Consider the following 18,233-nt stretch of genomic DNA (forward strand, 5'->3'; position numbering starts at 1 on the left):
TTTTAGAAGCATTAGCTTTTTATTAGCGTTTTTACAGGACATGAAGAAAATAAAAGGAGCGTTTTGGTAGCGCTTGGTAGTGTTTAGGAGCGTTTAGCGTTTTTTTTTCCTGCTTTAAAAAAACGCATGTGTGCATGGAGCCTTAACAATCAGCGTATATTTACATGCACTGCCATTCAGCTCCTCCAGTCCCCCTCCTTCTCTGCTCCCCAAAAGGTTCTCGGACCCTATGCTCCGGTCTCTCCAGCCCCTTCCCCTTCCAGTGGCAGCATCGCACCTGCACAAGAGGAACTGGAGCATACTGACCACCAAGGAGGTACTGGGAGAGGCAATATCATTGGTTGTTAAGGATGCTGGCAGGTTCCAGCGCCTTAACAACCAATAAATAGCTGGTCGTTAAGGAGTGGGCACCCGACAGTGTTCTTAACAACCAGCTATTCATGCATATGCCCTGTAATGCAACGCATTTAAATTGTGTTTTAATAAAAATGCAGCACTTCTAAAACGCACTATGCAATGGGAATCTAGCTGCACTGTAGTGTGAAAAGGCCCTTAAGCAAGCTTAAAGACAGTACTGAGAAATAACAAAGTTAATAGATGGAATGCTGAATAGTTTCCAAAGTTATCCTGTTACTTCTTTTAGCAATAACATGTTTTCATGTTTTAGAACTCACTGTCAGGCTACCCGAGAATAATTCTGACACTAGTAAGCACTCTAACAAGTTTGCTGGATTTTTCAAGTCGTAACATAAAGCTTGTGTCTGTAAACGAAGCCTCAGGAGAAGCCGATTTGCCCGTGCATGTCACAATCCACACATGATGCTAAGTAGACTAAGTTAGATGTGCCTCTTTTAATCATCAACCATGTGAATTTCTAAATGTTGTACCTTCATCAAATGTAACAATATTGCTACACTTAGGCCCCATACTCACGAGCAAACATGTCTGCTGAAACTGGCCCGCAGGCCAGTTTCAGCAGACATGTTTGGTCGTGTGTGGGCGCGAGCGGGCCGAATTCCAGCAAACATTTGCCCGCCGGGCCTTTTCCCAGCAGACAAATATTCCTGGACTTGTTTTAAAACAGCCCGCTGGAATTCTGCCCGCTCGGACATGTACGGTCGTCAGTACAGACCTACCGTACATGTCCAGGCGCCCGCCTTCCCTCGCATGCGTCGAATGACTTCGACGCATGCGTGGAAGCATTTTAAAGGCGGGCCGCCCACGTCGCCGCGTCATTGTCGCGGCGACACCGCGTCATCGACGCGGCAACACCGCGGACACGCCCCGCGTATTGTTTACGCGCGGACTTCTGTACGATGGTGTGTACAACCATCGTACAGAAGCCCTCTGGCAGACATGTATGGTGAAAACGGACCGACGGACCGCTTTCACCATACATGTTTGGTCGTGAGTACCCGGCCTTAGAGGCGCCTCTCTTCTCTTTTATACTCTGTGGCTCCTGCTGGATTTTGCTTCTAATCCCCTTGTTGAGGCTTCCAATTGTGGATGGATATTTTATGGTTACACAACTTTTCACACTGCTATAATCTTTTTATATGGACTATAGACTGAAGAACTTATGAATAAATGGTTGTGGAACGAATCCTTTGAATGTAAATCTCCTATAATAGTATATATCCTCTAATAGTGTATACAGTATATCTCCTCTAATAGTATATACGGTATATCTCCTCTAATAGTGTATACAGTATATCTCCTCTAATAGTATATACGGTATATCTCCTCTAATAGTGTATACAGTATGGCCCGGATTCAGAAAGAGTCACGTATCTTTCTGCGGGCCTAGCGCATCTCATATGCGCTACGCCGCCGTAACTAAGTCAGGCGAGTACCATATTCAGAAACCATTTGCGTCCTTAGTTACGGCGGCGTAGCGTATATGGGCCGGCGTAAGCCCGTGTAATTCAAAGTAGGTTGGCAGTGGGCGTGTTTTATTAAAATGAACCGTGACCCCATGCAAATGAGGGGCCGAACGAACGGCGCATGCGCGCGCATGCTCAGAGTCACGGCGCAAATACTCCCCAAGATACGTCGGCTCAATGCTTAGTCGACGTGAACGTAACTTACGCCCAGCCCCATTCACGTACGAGTTACGCAAACGACGTAAAATACGACGCTGTTTCCGACGCTTCCGACGTCCATACCTTAACATGACTTACCCCTGCTTTAGGAGGGGTAAAGTTACGCCGGACCGACGCCTTACGTAAACGGCGTAGCTAAATCCGACGGGCACAAGTACGTTTCTGAATCGGCGTATCTACCTAATTTGCATATTCTACGCGTAAATCTACGGAAGCGCCCCTAGCGGCCAGCGTAAATATGCACCCAAGATACGACGACGTAAGAGACTTGCGTCAGTCGTATCTTGGAAAAAAACTAACGTAAATGCCTTTCTGAATAGGCATAAAGATGCGACGGTGCACATTTAAAATTACGGTGGCGTATCTGGAGATACGCCGCCTAAATCCTTTCTGAATCCGGGCCTATATCTCCTCCTGTCTGTTATTTTCAGAGTAGATTAGAGATTTTTCTCCCTAGCCATATAGTTGGTTATTTATATTTACCACTTCATAGAGATATTTAAGAATAAATTGCCTTTTTTTAAAACTTATTAACATATTAACTAAATTATACACCCCACTTATTTAAGGTTATTAATCGATTATGCGAAACAAATATCGACCAAATATGAAATATGAAAATAATCGTTCGTTGCAACCCTTAATTTTTCCAATGTGTATTCTGCTACATATTTTTGGTAAAAGAAAATCCAATAAGCGTATACTGATTGGTTTGCGCAAAAGTTATTGCGTCTAAAAATTATGTGATTATTATTTATTTATTTATTTTACTAGTAATGGCAGTCATTAACTTATTGAGAAACTGCGTTATTGCACAGACAAATCGGACACTGACACTTTTTTGACCCTTTTTTTTGGGACCAGTGACACTAATACAGTGATCAGTGCTAAAAAATATGCACTGTCACTGTACTAATGACACTGGCTGGGAAGAGGTTAACATCAGAGGCGATCAAAGGGTTAACTCTGTGTCTAGCCTGTGCTTTCTCACTGTGCGGGAGGTGCTTTTACTATGGGAAGTCATTGATCACTTTAAATCTGCGGTCTTAAAGATTGTAATATTGCCATTCTTGTTGAATTGATTGCATATGACAGAATGTGTGTAAATATACAGTATGTTATTTTACCTTTTTATTGCGGGAAAGTGGTACATTACAGTGGTAAAATAAACAATTGTTTGAAAAATTCCCAAGTACATAAATAATATTGAACACTAGTTGTGATATGTGACCATGCTCAAGAAATGGTATTTCCAGGTGAATAAACAAATCTATTTTCTTTCTACACTAGCCCCGGAATGAGACCTGATGTGAGTCCTTCTCCGTCCAGCTCTTCTACCAGCACCGGACCACCTCCTAAGCTCTGTTTGGTGTGTTCTGATGAAGCCTCTGGGTGTCACTATGGAGTATTGACGTGCGGCAGCTGTAAAGTATTTTTCAAAAGAGCAGTAGAAGGTATGCCAACTATCTATACTAGCATCCATACTAATCGTTCAGGCTATACGCTTATCAAAATGCTTTACAATTCTGTATTGATGTCTGCCAAGTATGCATTTGTGTCTTATCTTTATTTTATAGCTATTTTAGAACCCAACTACAGTAAAACCTAGGATTGCGAGAAACACGGTTTACGAGCGTTTCACAAAACAAACTGTTTAAAAAAAAAATCCTGACTCGATTTGTGAGCGTTGTCTCACAAGACGAGCAGGATTCAAGCCTCTGGGGTGTACAGTTCCTCATTTGGCCAGAGGTGGGGGTGCCGGAGACACTCGGTGTCTCTGAGCGTTTCTGACCTCTGGCCACATGCGGTACTAGCAGTGACACTGGAACAAATTATCTGAGTTTCCATTGATTCCTATGGGGAAACTCATTTTGATATACGAGTGCTTTGAATTACAAGCATACTTCTGGAACAAACTATGCTCGTAATCCAAGGTACTACTGTATAAGCTTTTTTTTTAAAAAGAAACTCCCAAGGGCCTATACGTAGCTGAAAAGATTGTAAACTCTTAAATGAAATATTTTAATAAATGAATAGGTATCAAAAAATATTTATACATAAAAGGATGAAAGAATGGATCCAATTACATACAGGGACAACATTAAGAGCTCTGGTATACAAAATTGTAATATATGATATTCACATGTACATATCTATATCTCACAGTGACCATATGTAGTTAACCGTTTGGCTGCCACATACAGAGTCTCCAACGCGTTTCGATCTTTTGAATCGTATCGATCTTCTTCAGAGGGTTATATAGATATCTATGGTATATTATAAAAACCGTTGTTAGTGTGTTGTACCGTTGTATTACTATGGGTTGAAAAACAGTAGTCAATTAATATCATACCTCACATGAAACACCATAAATTTTATACCAGAGCAAAAACATGGTGGCTGGGTTCTCCATATTGGCCATGCAGACGAGTGTCAGATGGGGCAGACCCAGACAGATGTCTTACTACATGTGACCGCTTGTAGGCAAATCCGGATGTGCCCCACCTGGCGCTCGTCTGATTTGCAGATGCGTTCCATTGAGAACAGGCATTCTCTCCCCCTCCTCACTACCTGCTCAGCCGATCCGAAGCTACAACAGAGAGGAAGCGCTGAACAGCTGCCTTTTCTCTTCGCACAGAGAACGGCGCTGGAATTCGCAAGGGACTTGTGTGAATCCAGCCTTACTTCTTGTGTGGTCACTAAACCTATGAGTAGGTGGAAACCTTTCCTAACAAGGACACATAATAGAGTTTGTTGCCGTTCACTGCGCTTTCCAAATCTAAAAAAAAATGTTCTTTGTTCTTGTTTGTCTTTAAAAAATATTACATTCAATAAAGTACATTATTGCCTGTGCAACAGATGTAGTGGGTTCCCAGTACCATAGGACTCCATAGCATATACAGTACAGACCAAAAGTTTGGACACACCTTCTCATTCAAAGCGTTTTCTTTATTTTCATGACTATGAAAATTGTAGATTCACACTGAAGGCATCAAAACTATGAATTGGCACATGTGGAATTATACATAACAAAAAAGTGTGAAACAACTGAAAATATATTTCATATTCTTGATTCTTCAAAGTAGCCACCTTTTGCTTTGATTACTGCTTGGCACACTCTTGGCATTCTCTTGATGAGCTTCAAGAGGTAGTCACCTGGCGCAGCACCCCATCACTCTCCTTCTTGGTCAAATAGCCCTTACACAGCCTGGAGGTGTGTTTGGGGTCATTGTCCTGTTGAAAAATAAATGATGGTCCAACTAAACGCAAACCAGATGGGATAGCATGCCGCTGCAAGATGCTGTGGTAGCCATGCTGGTTCAGTATACCCAACAGTGTCACCAGCAAAGCACCATCACACCTCCTCCTCCATGCTTCACGGTGGGAACCAGGCATGTAGAGTCCATCCGTTCACCTTTTCTGCGTCGCACAAAGACACAGGGGTTGGAACCAAAGATTTCAAGTTTGGACTCCTCAGACCAAAGCACAGATTTCCACTGGTCTAATGTCCATTCCTTGTGTTCTTTAGCCCAAACAAGTCTGCTTGTTGCCTTTCTTTAGCAGTGGTTTCCTAGCAGATATTCTACCATGAAGGCCTGATTCACACAGTCTCCTCTTAACAGTTCCAGAGATGTGTCTACTGCAAAGGGTGGCTACCTTGAAGAACCTAGAATATGAATATATATTTTCAGTTTCACACTTTTTTGTTATGTATAATTTCACATGTGTTAATTCATAGTTTTGATGCCTTCAGTGTGAATCTACATTTTTCAAAGTCATGAAAATAAAGAAAACTCTTTGAATGAGAAGATGTGTCCAAACTTTTGGTCTGTACTGTACATTGTATGCTATAGCCTAAAGTGGATCAAGGGAAAAGCCAATTGCCTTCTGGGGGATCCAGAAGAAAGACCATCAGCAAGAAGCTTGGTGAGGAGAGAACTGTTGGAGCAATTATTTGCAAATGGAAGGAATACAAAATAACCATCAATCGCCCTCGGTCTGAAGCGCCATGCAAAAGTTTGCCTCATGGGGTAAGGGTAACCATGAGAAAAGTGAGCGATCAGCCCAGAACTACACGGGAGGAGCTTGTGAATGATATTGGGTCGGTTGGAACTGTACTCGCCAAAGAAAAAAACATTGGTAACATAATACACCGCCATGGATTGAAATTCTGCAGCACTGGCAAGGTCTTCGTCCTCAAGAAGGCACATGTACAGGCCCATCTGAAGTTTGCCAATGGAACATCTAAATGATTCAGAGAAGGATTGGGAGAAAATGCTGTGGTCATATGAGACCAAAATTGAGCTGTTTGGCATTAATTCGACTTGTTGTGTTTGGAGGAAGAAAAATGCTGACTATGACCCTAAGAACGCCATCCCAACAGTCAAGCATGGAGGTAAAAACATTATGCTTTGGGGCTGTTTCTCTGCTAAAGGTACAGGCTGACTTTGCCGCATTGTGTGGCCAATGGACAGTGCCATGTATTGGTAACCAACTAGAAGAAATGTCTTACCTCTGTGTTTGCCAACAAGGGTTTCTCCACCAAGTACTAAGTCATGTTTTGCTTGGGGATCAAATACTTATGTTATTCACTGAACTACAACTCAATTTATAACATTTGTATTGTGTGTTTTTTTTTCTGGATTTTTGGTTCATATTCTGTCTCTATCATTTAAACTAGGGTTGTCCTGATACCGATACCAAGCATTTGCCTGTGTATTTGTACTGGGGAAAATGCTCCCGATGCTTCACTCGATACTTGGGGAAGTTACAAGCACCGATCACCGCTGATTTTAAAGCAGCTGAAAGCTGCCGTGTGTATCCCGTGTATGCCGCCGTGTGTATCCTGTGTATGCCGCCGTGTGTATCCCGTGTATGCCGCCGTGTTTCTCTCCCCATCGGTGCTCCTCCTCCACCCCCTGGAAATGTCAGGATGGAGAGCGGGGCAGGAGCCGGTAAATCCGGCTCCTTACTGCTCCGAATGGACAGAGTCAGTGATCACTAACTCTGTCCATTCACATAACTGAAACATTGTAACCTGTGTTTACAAATGTTTCAGTTTCACTCCATTCATTTTCAGCGCAGCTGAGACTGCTGAGAAAGGGACAGGGGAACATGTGTCCCTAGTCCCTTTCCCTGTCTCAAAGGGAAGATGTCAGAGGTCTGTTAAGACCCCTGATATCTCACCAAAGCAACAGGGCTGAAAAAATAAATAAAAAAATAAAGAATAAAAAAACAGAAGAATAAAAAATGATTGTAGAAAATAAAAAAATTAAAGAAAAAACAAACTGACACAGTCCACCCCCCCCCCCCCTTAAAAAAATGAAAGCATTATAAATATGATAAAAAAATGTAAAAAATTAAAAACAAATTGTTAAAGATAAAAAATAAAAAAAAACTACCGACACATGTGCCGCTGTCGCATGAGATTAAAAAAAAAGTATCGGTATTGGCAAGTACTTGGAAAAAAAGTATCGGTACTTGTACTCGGTCTTAAAAAAGTGGTATCGGGACAACCCTAATTTAAACTATAGCTATGATAAAAAATTATAGACACTTAATTTCTTTGTAAGTGGGCAAACTTACAAACGCTGCAGGGGATCAAATACTTATTGTCCCCGCTGTATACTTTGTGTTCTGGTGCAATAACAGAATGTTTCTGAAACTGCAATAAAATGTAGGCAATTAAGGTGTTAAATTGTGTATCTTGTTTAATCGTGTCAGTGAAGCAACGCCTGATTGGACTGAGAAGTTGAGCCTTGATATACTTCTTTCTTTGACAAAAGTCTGATCTATGCCAACTGCTCGAGTAGAAAACACATCCAATGCTGCTGTTACCTACAGAATGCATTGTGTGTAGTTCAGCAGAATAACTACTATGGCTCACTGCTAGTACTGACATAGGGAACTTTGTAGGCCAAGAATACTTTTTTTTTTTTTTAAAGTAGAGACAATAAAACTGTGATTCCTACTGAGAGTACCAGATGGTATTAAAAATAAACATGACTCTCTAGGTATGTGGAAACTGCGTTCACTATGCTATTGTATTTAATCCCTTTGTTGCTGGAAATGCACCATTATATATAGTCATCCTGTTTGTGTGCATTGATTAGTCACAGTCAGTTTTGGCATTGACAGTTTCTCAAATTGTGATTAATGTAGGGTAGGTGGTAAAGCAGATGCCAAGCAAATTGTAACTTCTAAAATGACCTGTATGAACATTCTCCCACTTCCTAGTAACAAGCCGGGAGTCATTAAGGTCAGATTTTACCAACAAAAACTTGACAGAATTTTTTTTTTTTATCATACCGTATTTGCCGGCGTATAAGACGACTCGGCATATAAGACGACCCCCTAATATGCTGCTAAAAACAGTGGTTTTGTGGTCTACTCACCGTATTAGACGACCCCCTTATGTGGAAGTAATGGGTTTTAATTAAATGAAGAAGCCGCAGGGTGCTCTGTACGGCTGTATGTAGTTTGTATATGCGCCGCTCAGCCAATCCCGATGCACTGGGTTGATGACAGAGCATGCTAAGCCTGCTCGGATTGGATAACAACCTCTGCCAATCCGAGCAGGCTACATAAATGTAGCCTGCTCGGATTGGCAGAGGTTATTACTCCTATCCGAGCAGGCTTAGCATGCTCTGTCATCAACAGAGTGCATCGGGATTGGCTAGGCGGCGCATATACAGAATACATGCAGCCCTACAGAGCACCCGGCAGCTGATATCGATCGAGCAGCTGCTATACCCGGCGTATAAGACGACCCCCGGATTTTGGCTGTGTAATTCCGGTGTAAAAAGTCGTCTTATACGCCAGAAAATACGGTACTTAAAAAAAAAAAAAAAAAAAAAAAAACTTTAGGCACTCTAAAGTATAAGTGCGCTTTCACTTTGAATTATGCATTTGTACTTGTCCCTGCAGCCACTAGTCAACACTTAATGCAACTGAAGGTTTTCAATCATTTTTTTTTTTTTTTTTCATGTAAAGTGTACCAAATAATAGTTTTATATGTTCTTAAAAAAATGAACATTATTTAGGTATGAAAATTAGTAATAGTATTACTGGTAAGTTAATAGACACATGTCGATGCTGCTACATCTGACTGAGGCATCTAGGCATCAATGACCCCTGAACACAGAAGGATTAAAAACAATATCATCTTCAGTGAAACCATCAATAATTCCCAGCACCTCTGTGAATGCAACCCACCTGAGATATTTCTTCCCGATCCATTGATCTTTCTTCCAGTAATATTCCAGTCAGTCCTTCTTTATGCTGCACATGCATACCTAGGCCCTATGAGTTACTAGAGGTGAGCTGTTCTCTTAGTGGCCTCCAGCAGTCTCTTAAAGTACAGCTTACCTATAGGAAAAGATGGAGCCATGGCACTTATGCACAGTAGTAGAGCCAGAGGCTTGTCGAAGCAAAGATTGCTGGATTAGGGAGAAAGGTAAGTTGGGTTGGATTCAGGGTGTTGGGGGGGATTTATTACAGGACAATTTCACCTCTGAAAAAACATACTGTAATTATTATTTCTTGCACATGTACACAATTAAAAGGCTGAATTTAATGGGCATAGTTGTATTGGATGCATTTGTAGCCCTAAAGAACCATTACATGTGGAGAAGATGCATCATGTTGTCATTCTACTTTCAGGGTTATATACTCTGTCAGGATTTGTTTCTTATGTGACATGATATTTTAGAGGAATAAAAAAGAGTGTCTCTTTTAAGAACAAATGCCTCAAAAGTTCAATTTTGCCATTTTTTGGTGTTTGAATATGATAGACTTTATATAGAGATGTGGCACCAATTTTGCCAAAATATCTTTATTTTAATAATTTAGTTATCCTTTATTTGGGACAGCTGGATTCATTTAGGTGAAAATGTTGATAAGTGCTTTCCCAACATACTTTGACTTTGGAAGAGTAAAACCATTAAAGTATTTGCATTCGACCCATTTACTTTATTAAACAGGCTAAATTCAATTTATGAGTGTAGTATATGGATTGCGCTACCCTGGTGGTTAATCTATATCAACCTACTTCTGGGCACTATTTACAATTGTTAGCCCCAGTACATGTCACCTCTATTGACAATCCACCGAGTATATGTGTATATATAAATGTGTACAAAGTGCTCATATACAAGTATTCTTCTCAGAAAAATGCAAAAAACAAATACATATCTGTGCCATATACGTAATGTATAGTGCTCTTAAAAGTGCATTCCCCTATATCAGATTTAGGGAATCCTTACCACAGAAACAAACAACTTTTACAATAACCACAAAAAATAAAATAAATTGTATATGTGAAAAAAATATATATACATATATGACAATTAAGTAGAGGATTTCTAAGTTTCTAAGTTGATCCTCTTCCCTTTAAAGTCCCAATATGATGGCCAAGTGCTCATAAAACGATCAATGCTTCTCCTGTGAGATGTTAAAACACAACGTGATTTCACCACTTCCGTGATAGTCCCATCACCGTAAAAAAATGGCCACTCACCAGATCTCATTTAATAAATGCCTTTGGTTCATTGCCAGGATAACCACTCCTCTTATGCGTTTCCAACAACTGCCAGGTGCCTTGGGTATACTAGTGTGGTCTCTCTTTTTCTACAAAAACTCAGAGAAAGAGTGCCCCTCATATTCTCTGTGAGCTTTTGTAGAAAAGGAGAGACCACACTAGTATACCCAAGGCACCTGGCAGTTGTTGGAAACGCATAAGAGGAGTGGGAAACTTATTTTGGTTAAAAAAAAAAATTGTCATTCATTGGATGGACTTTTGTTTTTTACTTTATGGTTTACACTACACATTTATAATACAGAATAACGAATTGGTCACATATTATAACTGTTTATGGGGTCAGTTTTATATTTTTTTATATGTGCTCAGTATTCATATATGAGGGAATTGCAGCACTTTATTTAGCTGAAGATTTATCTGTGCCTCAGTAAGCACATGGTCATGGCTACATGCCTGAGCTCATGCTGCATTATAGATTCTGAGATCTGCTTAGAAGCATCAAGGGAAAGGCCCTTTAGAAAAATGCTAAATGCATTGTGATGGTATGCAAGGTGATGTAGTGGATAATCGCTACATTTCACCTCGCATTCGCTCTATTGTAAGGGAATGAACCAGAATCCGGCCCAGGATTTTTCAGCCTCTGTAGCAGGCTGGGTTCCGGTCCTGATGTTCTGGTCCACTTGAGTCCACACTGTATCGAGAGGAGACTATTTGTTTAGTTAGCACCGGACGTCAAGGATTTAATTTCCGTTTTATTTTTATTTTGCAAACCTCCTGTAAATAAACCTGGCATCCGCCAGATTTTTAAGAAGGTGCCCGTTTGCTGACTGTCATTCAGAAAAGCTGATGCCCACGAGCTTATCGCCCCACATGTGGTGGAGAATGCTGGCAGTTTTCTGAAGATGGAGCAAATGTTAAAGGCCCTGCTACAGGCCAATGCAGCCCAGCGGGAAACTAACCGCAAAGTCACAGAGGCCACTGCAGCACAGCGAGAGGCCACTGCAGCACAACAGGTAGCCCAGCAGGAGATGTACCACCAAGTCACAGAGGCTGCTGCAGCACAACAGGCAGCCCAGCAGGAGATGAACCGGCAGTTCGCAGAGGCTCTGGTGGAACTGAAAAGATGGTACGTGCCTCCTACCACCGGAAGAAGATGACAACTGCTGATGATATCAAGGCATACCTTGCGTCTTTTGAGAGAGTTGCTGTCCGCGAGGGATTGCCAAAAGAACAGTGGGCGGGTCTGTTGGTTCCATTTCTGTCAGGAGAACCTAAAAAGGCCTATTTTGATCTGGAACTGGAAAAGGCCCAGGTCTATGAGACTCTAAAGACAGAGATACTTGAACGCTTGGGTGTCACCATGGCGGTCCAGGACCAGCGTGTGCATCAGTGGACTTATTCCAGCAACAACCCCCCCCCCCCCATTCTCAAATGTTTGACCTGGTCCACCTCACCAGGAAATGGTTGCAACCAGAGACTTTGACAGGCCCTCAGATGTGTAGTAATGGACCAGTATCTGTGTGCGCTCCCTGCTGCTCTGAGGAAGTGGGTCGGACAGGGGGACGCCAAAACTGCAGCCCAACTGGTGGACCTAGTGGAGAGGTTCAGTGCTACTGATGACTTGGTGAACCCATCTACGCCCCACTTTGGTGTGTCTAAGGTGTGCAAGATCTCCCAGCGGTTCTGGTAAGACGATTCCGGGGTTCAAAAGCATGGGGAAGTTTGATAAGACTGTTGTTACAGCTGATGAGACTGTGGGTCCTAGACCTGTAGACTGGCCAAAGAAGCCAGGAAGGTCTGTGGGACCGTTAAGAGGACTGGGGTAGAGCATATACGGTGTTTTCGTTGCCATGCATTAGGGCATATTTCTGCCAACTGTCCTATGAATGATGAACCATGCAATGCGATTATGCTTATATGAAAAGACGCATTTCTCTGTACAGGTCGCATGCACTGCATCTTGTCAGAGTCGCATTGAAAAACAGATGTGTGTTATTTCAGTGGATGGAAAGCCACTGATGACCCTGCTAGGCTCTGTTAGTGTGGTGACCTTAGTCAGGAGTGATTGTGTAAACCCCTCAAAACTACACCCCAGTACTATTGGGGTAACTTTGGGGCAGTGTAACGCATTCAGTGGGGGTTGTACCCTCACTTCTTCATGAAGCTTTAGTGAGGAGAGATTTTTCCCCAATTTTGGAATTCATGGAAGAGCAAAGGGAGTCTGGTAGATGGAGCTCCCCCTGCTGGGGAAGCACGGGAACTCTCACCAGACCCTTTTTTCCATATGGAAGGGGATGCTGTTGGTGGGATTGAGGAAGCCAGAGGTCCTCTTACTTACCCTGTCTTGGCTGGGGAACTGGAGGACCTTGAAGCTAGCTCCCAGCCCGAAGGTAATGAACAGGAGAACACCTTTGACCCTGACAATGAGAGTAGCCAAAATGTGGTACCTGACTTAGAGGTCAGGAGAGAGGATTTCTGTATCGAGCAGCTGCGAGATGCCACCCTTGTGAGAGCCAGGGGAAACGTTAAGATGTTGGATGGGGAACCGGAGATCCTAACTGGGGAGTGTCTTTCCCCTACATGGTCATTAAAAAACAATTTATTGTAATAAGTGATAAAACATAGAGAGGACGAGGTAGAACAGCTACTTGTTCCCAAACCCTTCCGCAGGGTGGTGCTAGACCTGGCCCATGGTCATATAATGGGGGGACATCTCGGTATCGAAAAAACAAGGGAGAGAATCGCTCAGAGATTTTTCTGGCCTGGGTTGCATGCAAATGTCAAGGAGTACTATGAATCGTGCCCCGAGTGCCAAATGTCGGCCCTGTCGCCCTATTTTCACAGACTCCTTGCCTCTCTACCAATAATCAAGGTCCCCCTTTGAGCTTTTATATGCTAGACATCCCAAAGGGCTGCTAGATGTTGCCAAAGAAAAAAGGGTAGGTCAGGCCACCCCATATGGAAGCATCATAGAGCATGTCTCCTTGATGCAGGATCGAATCGCAGATGTCCTGCCCCTGGTCCGAGAACATATGGAGCGAGCCCAGGAGGCCCAGAGGAGGGTCTATGACCGGGGTGCCAAGGACTGTACTTTCCACCGTGGGAACCAGTAACAACACTCTGTCCCCGGGGCTGAAAGTAAGTTCCTCGCCAAGTGGCAGGGTTCCTTTTGAGGTTGTCGAAAGGGTGGGGAAGGTAAACTACAAAGTCTACCAGCCAAGGAAAAGGAAACCACACCAAATTTACCATGTGAATCTCTTAAAGCCCTGGTGGGACCAAGAGTCTTTACTGGCCACATGCCCGCCTCCAACAGACCGGGTACCCGTGACACCTGACATCCCCATCACGGATTCCCTGTCTGTGGCACAACAAAGTGACGGTAGGGCGTTTGTGTACAAAAATAGAGCCTTTTTCTCCCCCTTACCCGGACTGACCAATGTGATCCAGCATGACATAGTGACTGAACCAGGGGTTCGGAGTAAATGTAAAGCCATATAGAATCCCAGAGCCCAGACGAGAAAGAAATCAAAAATATGTTAGAGTTGGATGTGATAGAGTCCCACAGTGTGTGGTCGAGCCCCATAGTGCTGGTCCCAAAACCTGATGGCACTATCAGGTTTTGTAATGACTTTAGTAAACTCAACAGTGTGTCCAAATTCGATGCCTAGCCGATGCCTTGGGTCGACAAACTTGTGGACAGGTTGGGACAGGCTCGCTACATAACGACCTTAGAACGAAAGGCTGTTGGCACATACCGCTAACTGAATCGGCCAAGCAGAAGACTGCCTTTTCCACTCCTGAGGGCTTGTTTTTTAGTACAAGCGGATGCCTTTTGGTCTGCATGGGGCCTATGCATCATTCCAACGAATGATGGACAACATTTTGAGACATCGCCTGTATGCGGCTGCTCATTTGGATGATGTGGTCATCCACAGTCCAGATTGGGAATCGCACCTGCCCTGGTTACAAGCAGTGGTTGATTCCCTTAGGGAAGCAGGCCACACGGCCAACCCAAAAAAGTGTGCCATAGGCCTGGAGGAGTACAAGTACCTTGGGTACGTTATTGGCAGGGGACTTGTCAAACCTCAGACCGATAAGATTGTGGCAATTCAAAAGTGGCCCCAACCAGTAAACAAGAATCAAGTTTGGGCCTTCCTAGGTATCTAGGTATTAATGACTGTTTATACCCGACTTTGCCACCATTGCCGTCCCTTTGACCGACCTGACGAAGGGTAGAGGGTCGGTCATGGTCAAATGGAACCCTGAGGCAGAGGGGGCGTTTCAGAAATTAAAACAGGCCCTTTGTGCACTATTGGTGTTGGTGACCCTGGACTTCACAAAAGGGTTTGTAGTTCAGACAGACGCCTCTGAGGTAGGCCTAGGTGCTGTACTGTCCCAGAACAGAGATGGTGAGGAGCACCTGGTTGTATACCTGAGCCGAAAACTAAATACGCATGAAAGAAACTATGCAATTGTCGAGAAGGAGTTTCTCGCTATTAAATGGGCCTTTGACTCCCTGAGGTATTACTTGTTGGGTAGATCATTTAAGCTGGTCCCCTAAAGTGGATGTGTGACAACAGGGACAAAAATGCCCGCGTAACAAGATGGTTCCTGGCTTTACAGCCCTTTAAATTTACAGTAGAGCATAGGCAGGGCAAGCTCCAAAACAATGCAAATGCCCTCTCCCGCATGCACTGTATGCTTGGGTCAATTGCTCAGCCACAGGGGCTTGAGCAGAGGGGAAGGATATGTGACAGTATGCAAGGTGATGTAGTGGATAATCGCTAGATTTCACCTTGCATTCGCTCTATTGTAAGGGAATGAACCAGAATACGGCCTGGGTTTTTCTAGCCTCTGTGGCAGGCAGGGGTCCAGTCCTGATGTTCTGGTCCACTTGAGTCCACACTCAATGGACCAGAACATCAGTGGAATTTAAAAGACCAGGAAGAGAGCAAAGCAGTGCTCTGGTTTTGAGATTCAGAAAGGAACCTGAGTGAGAGGAGCTCTGGGTGTTGGACTAAATGGTTTGCTTTACCGCATGTTTTGTGGGTGATGGGGACCAGCCCCGCACTGTACAGAGATGAGAATATTTGTTTAGTTATCAAGGATTTAATTTACTGTTTTGTTTATTTTTATTTTGCAAACCTCCTGTAAATAAACCTGCCATCCGCCAGATTTTTAAGAAAGTGCCCATTTGCTGACTGTCATTCAGAAAAGGTGATCCCCACTAATCGCCCCACAGCATCCACAGAGACAGTTGGATTATAACTTAAAGCCAGCCATAAATGTTTCGAAATTCGGCCGGTTCCGCAGCACTCCATCTGAGATTCGATCCATTTATGGGTAGACTGATGCATTTTTTACATGCGATTACTGCCGCACAAGCTGCTAGCAGTAATCATTGTGTTCTTCCTACATTTATCGAGTGCAATCAAATACCTAATGACAGAGAGGAAATCCCTACATTGGAAAGTGTATGTTACATGTCTACACACTACCATTGGAAGGTAATGCCAAAATGATGCTTCTGCTGGGAAGAGACATTCCAGGAGTACATAAGATACAAGAAAAGCTCACAGGAGATCTTCATAATGATCCTTATGCCCAAAAGACTGACCTAGGCTCCAGAAAGAAACAGTGTTCCATCACAGTGTGTGCATGTAAAATGATTGAAAGAAACCGTGAAACATCATCTCTACTACTGACAGCTACAAGAATATTGGGTATAGTGAATTCTTTAGATAATAGACTGGGAGTGTTCTGCCAGACTTTTGTGCAAAGTTTTATTGAACTGCATGAGGTTATTATTGTTGTAAACTGACATCTAGTGGCAGTTTTGGACCACTCCAGCTTGTTTACTTATGTGAATTAATATCTCCCTCTGTCCAACCCACCTGTTCAGTTCTAGTTAGTTCAGGCCTAGCTATATCCTTCCTTTTTCTTCCATGTTTCTTCAGTCAGTCATAGTGTTTTGCAGACTCAGGGCTTAGGAATGTCTTCTCACATTTCAAAAGACTTGAATAACATCTTCTATACAGCAATTAGCTAAATTAAAATTGTGTTGTATTCAAATTCTGTGTCTTATTGAAGATTAAGGATGAGCTCCGGCGTGTTCGCATAGAACACGTGCAGAGCCCTCCAGGAAGTGTGCACGGCGCTGCGCTAATAACAGCCAGGGAGACATTTCACGATTCCTGCAGCCGAGCATCGGGAAAATGTCTCCCTGGCTGTGATTAGCACAGCGCCGTGCTCACTTCCTGGCGGGCTCTGCACGTGTTCTATGCAAACACGCCGGAGTGACAGGAAATGGCATTTTCAAACCTGGATTACTGTATTTTGGAGGTCAAAAGGAAGAACGAGGTAAGTGATATTTAAATGCTCTAGCTTACAGCAATCAATTGATCTAATAAAAAACGAACCTTTAGTGTTCCTTTAAGCTGCCTTTAGATAGCTCCAAATCAGCAAGTGACCTTACTGTTCAGACAGACTGGGTATAAGGAGGTATAAACCAGCATTTGGAACAAAACACACCATGTGAAGAGACATGTGTGTGATTCTGCCTATACAAGGCCTCAAAGAAAACAATTGTATGCACAGAAAAAAAAAACGCATGCGACCAACATTGTGAGGGCACATAGACATCAGTTAGGGTTTGTTCGTTTTTTTGTGCCCTTGCAGAGACATTTATGTTGCATATTTCTGTATAGGAAAAAAGCATATGATCCCAACGTTGTCTTCTTTGTGTCCTTGCAAATAAGCCCCGAATATTCTGTGCAAGCCAAATCTGCAATTTTTTATGCACATATGGTGTGAAGGAGGCCTTAGGAATTAGCACTGCTTTTTAACATGCAAGCTAGTGTGAACTTTAGGGTTCACATACACTTTAAAGTGTAAGTTCGCTTTAAAAAATATAATGTACCATGTCAGACTGCCCTCAATACTGGGAAAACCCACTGGTTAATCTTTCCCAGGGCTGGCTAGCACTTCTAGGCTGGGGCTCTGGCTTTTTCCCCCAGCGATTAAAAGTTAAGCTAGGCTTGGTTTACATCGACAGGTGCGGGCATGTTTCTGCACAGTCTGTTTATTTCAATGTGCTGACATAAAAAGCAGAAACCGCATTCTGCAGCAGAACTATGCAGTTTGGTGCACACGCGTTTGCTGCTTCGTGGGGGTGCCAATTACAGGTAATGGCACCGCAGAGCATCTGCTAAAGGGCAGCATTTTTTTTTTTTGCATCAAATTTTCTTAACTGTAAACCTAGCCTTACTCTTAAATTTGCGCCTGCTATAGGAAGTAGTGGTGCCCTGCTCTGCAGAGTTTTTCCTAAGTCAGGTCACTGTTTACTGTTAAGGGACCCAGAAAAGTAAGACATTTTCTGAACCCATGCTCGGGGTCAGTGACTCAAAGTATTGAAACCTTTAAATTGGTGTAACAGACAGAATTTTCAGAAGTGAAACTCAGCGTGGCTTCATTTATGCTTTCGATGTGAGAAAAATGTTGGTAAAATATGACAGGAAAATACAACTTTTGTAATGTGCACTCTGCATCTTGAACAATTTTCGGTTTAACATGACAGGCAAGTTTCAAATCGT

General features: G+C 43.0%; 1 protein-coding gene across 4 annotated transcripts in view; it reads left to right on the forward strand.

Annotated features, from left to right (window-relative positions):
- The window catches only part of NR3C1 (nuclear receptor subfamily 3 group C member 1), a 228,300-nt gene that overhangs the window by 147,842 nt on the left and 62,225 nt on the right, over positions 1–18,233 (forward strand). For all 4 annotated transcript variants that reach the window (XM_040344599.1, XM_040344598.1, XM_040344600.1 and 1 more), the window contains exon 3: positions 3,393–3,556. In XM_040344599.1, the coding sequence (XP_040200533.1) occupies positions 3,393–3,556 (164 nt within the window). The remainder of the gene's footprint in view (positions 1–3,392; positions 3,557–18,233) is intronic.

The sequence above is a fragment of the Rana temporaria genome, chromosome 3 (genome assembly GCF_905171775.1).
Source record: "Rana temporaria chromosome 3, aRanTem1.1, whole genome shotgun sequence".
NCBI lineage: Eukaryota > Metazoa > Chordata > Amphibia > Anura > Ranidae > Rana > Rana temporaria.